The following is a 2,683-nucleotide window of genomic DNA, read 5'->3' as shown; positions in this document are numbered from 1 at the left end:
ACCAGAGAACAATAGAAAGATAAGTAGGAGTCTAAACTGATTAAAGCCACTGATTGAATTTGTTTTTGTATAAACAATCTCTTTCATAAGTCTGTTTCTAAATTCCCAGTTTTAGAGAACATTATGATGACTCATATAGATGGGCTGAGAAATCGAAAAGGATGACTTCATTTCATTAGAGCTAGATTAGAAGCCATGTTTCAATCAAATTTGAAGGTTCTATTCATATATGTTAGAGAAAGGGATGGGCAGCATTCCTTTAAGTATATTAAAGAAAAACTAATTAGCTCTTGAAAGTTTGTGCTTTTTCTTTCAAAGTGAGGTAGTTGTTGGCTTAAGCCTGGGAGTAAAATAAAAAGGCTAAGACTTATAGGGGGGTATTTGAATGTTGGGTGGAACCACAAAGGCTATACTTCTAGTCTTTGTCTTTGAGTGCTTGTTTGTTTTTGTTTTTTGGTAGATTCTTATGCTTTTATAATTTTTTTTAATTGGAGGATAATTGGTTTACAATGTTGTGCTGGCTTCTGCCATACAATAAGTTGAATCAGTGATAGTTATCTGTATATCCCACCCCTCTAGAGACTCCCTCCCACCCGAACCACTTTAGGTCATCACAGAGTGCCAGGATGAGCTCTACAATGCTGGCTATACTAACTGAGAAAGTAGTATTGACATATATACACAACCATGTGTAAAATGGATAGCTTCCCACTAGCTATCAATTTCACACATGAAAGCGAAAGTCGTTCAGTCATGTCTGACTCTTTGCAACCCCATAAACTATACAGCGCTTGGAATTCTCCAGGCCAGAATGCTGGAGTGGGTAGCTGTTCCCATCTTCAGGGTATCTTCCCAACCCAGGGATCGAACCCAGGTCTCCCACATTGCAGGCAGATTGTTCACCAGATGAGCCACCAGGAAAGCCCATTTTACATATGGTAGTATATATATGTCAATGCTACTTTCTCAATTTTTCCCACCCTCTCCTTCCCCAGCTGTGTTCACAAGTCCATTTTTTATGTCTGCATCTCTATTCCTGCCCTGCAAATAGGTTCATCAGTACCATGTCCTTGAGCTTTTAAGAGATCACTGGAAAGGATGAAGATATGGGACAGATGAAAGATGGACCCAGTCAAGACGGGACCTGTCATGCTGCATTGGGAATCAGAAAATAACTCTAATGCATCTATTTTGTCTCACTTCTTTCTGCAGATAATATCTTGTAAGGAATGACTACTTTAAATCACTCTTCAGTGAGTGAATTTATCCTTGAAGGGTTAACAAAATGCCCAGAGCTTCAGTTGCCACTCTTCCTCCTGTTCCTTGGAATCTATGTAGTCACCGTGGTGGGGAACCTGGGCATGATCTTCTTAATCACTATCAGTTCTCAACTTCACTCTCCAATGTACTATTTTCTCAGCCATTTGTCATTCATTGACCTCTGCTACTCCTCTGTCATTACTCCAAAGATGCTGGTGAGTTTTGTGTTAGAGAAGAATGTTATTTCCTTCCAGGAATGCATGGCTCAGCTTTACTTCTTCCTTATTTTTGTAATAGCAGAAGGTTATCTTCTGACTGCCATGGCATATGATCGTTACGTTGCAATCTGCAGCCCACTGCTTTACAATATTATCATGTCTCACAGGGTCTGTTCCATAATGATGGGTGTAGTATATTCACTGGGCTTGTTTGGGGCCACCGTTCATACTACCCGCATGTCAATGTTGTCCTTCTGTGGGTCTCATGTTATCAGTCATTATTTTTGTGATATTCTTCCCTTGTTGAGTCTCTCCTGCTCCAGCACCCATGTTAATGAGATACTATTGTTTATTATTGGAGGAGTTAATACCTTGGCACCGACACTGGCTGTACTCATCTCTTATGCTTTCATCTTCTCTAGTATTCTCCATATTCACTCCATCAAGGGACAGTCCAAAGCCTTTGGCACTTGTAGCTCCCATCTCATGGCTGTGGTTATCTTTTTTGGGTCTATAACATTCATGTATTTCAAGCCTCCTTCAAGCAATACTATGGAGCAGGAGAAAGTGTCCTCCATATTCTACACCACCGTGATCCCCATGCTGAACCCCTTGATCTACAGTTTAAGGAACAAGGATGTGAAGAATGCACTGAGGAAGGTGCTTAGGGGAAAGTAGTCACCCCAACAAAGGAAATTTCGGCAGAGAGGAAGAAGTGAACCAGATGAAAAGTTGTCATGAGCTCTGTGTTATTTCCTTTTTTCCTCTAGAGACAAAATTCACTGTTACTTACAAAATATATATTTGTATTTGAGAATGTTTGAGGCATTTTAGTTATTTTTATCAAATGATAAGCTTTTCTCATAGCCAATATAATATTTGGAAATTTTACTTGTATTCAAGGAACAGGATTTGGTGGAAGAGGGAGGACAAGTGAACAAAAACAAAAACAAAAATATGTTAAAGATATTGATTTTGAAAGTGCTTGGTAAATAAGAAGTGGGTTCAGGGTTGTATTTGAAAAAAGATGATGTTAACTGATTCAATATCTTGAAGGGCAGGAAGAGAGGTATTTTTAAACTTCCAAGGGAAGATTTCTTTTTTCTATCCCCAAGCCATTATAGTGAAATATTGAGAATATTGATATCATGACAGCTGTGAAGATGCAGTACGTATAGCAAAGAACCACACATAGGTGGATTGTG

The 2,683-nt window shown here is 39.1% G+C and overlaps 1 protein-coding gene across 1 annotated transcript; it reads left to right on the top strand.

Moving 5' to 3' along the window:
- The first annotated feature begins 1,226 nt into the window (after window positions 1-1,226).
- LOC122431116 (olfactory receptor 8D2) lies at window positions 1,227-2,156 on the top strand. The gene has a single exon (XM_043452217.1). The coding sequence runs from the start codon at window positions 1,230-1,232 to the stop codon at window positions 2,154-2,156; it is 927 nt and encodes a 308-aa protein (XP_043308152.1). The 5' UTR covers window positions 1,227-1,229.
- Window positions 2,157-2,683: the final 527 nt, after the last annotated feature.

This window comes from Cervus canadensis, chromosome 29 (assembly GCF_019320065.1).
Source record: "Cervus canadensis isolate Bull #8, Minnesota chromosome 29, ASM1932006v1, whole genome shotgun sequence".
In the NCBI taxonomy this organism is placed as follows: domain Eukaryota; kingdom Metazoa; phylum Chordata; class Mammalia; order Artiodactyla; family Cervidae; genus Cervus; species Cervus canadensis.
This window is presented reverse-complemented; position numbering and strand designations above follow the sequence as displayed.

Coding starts and splice junctions, on each gene's coding strand:
- LOC122431116 (XM_043452217.1), top strand. CDS start 1,230: ATGACTACTTTAAATCACTCTTCAGTGAGTGAATTTATCCTTGAAGGG.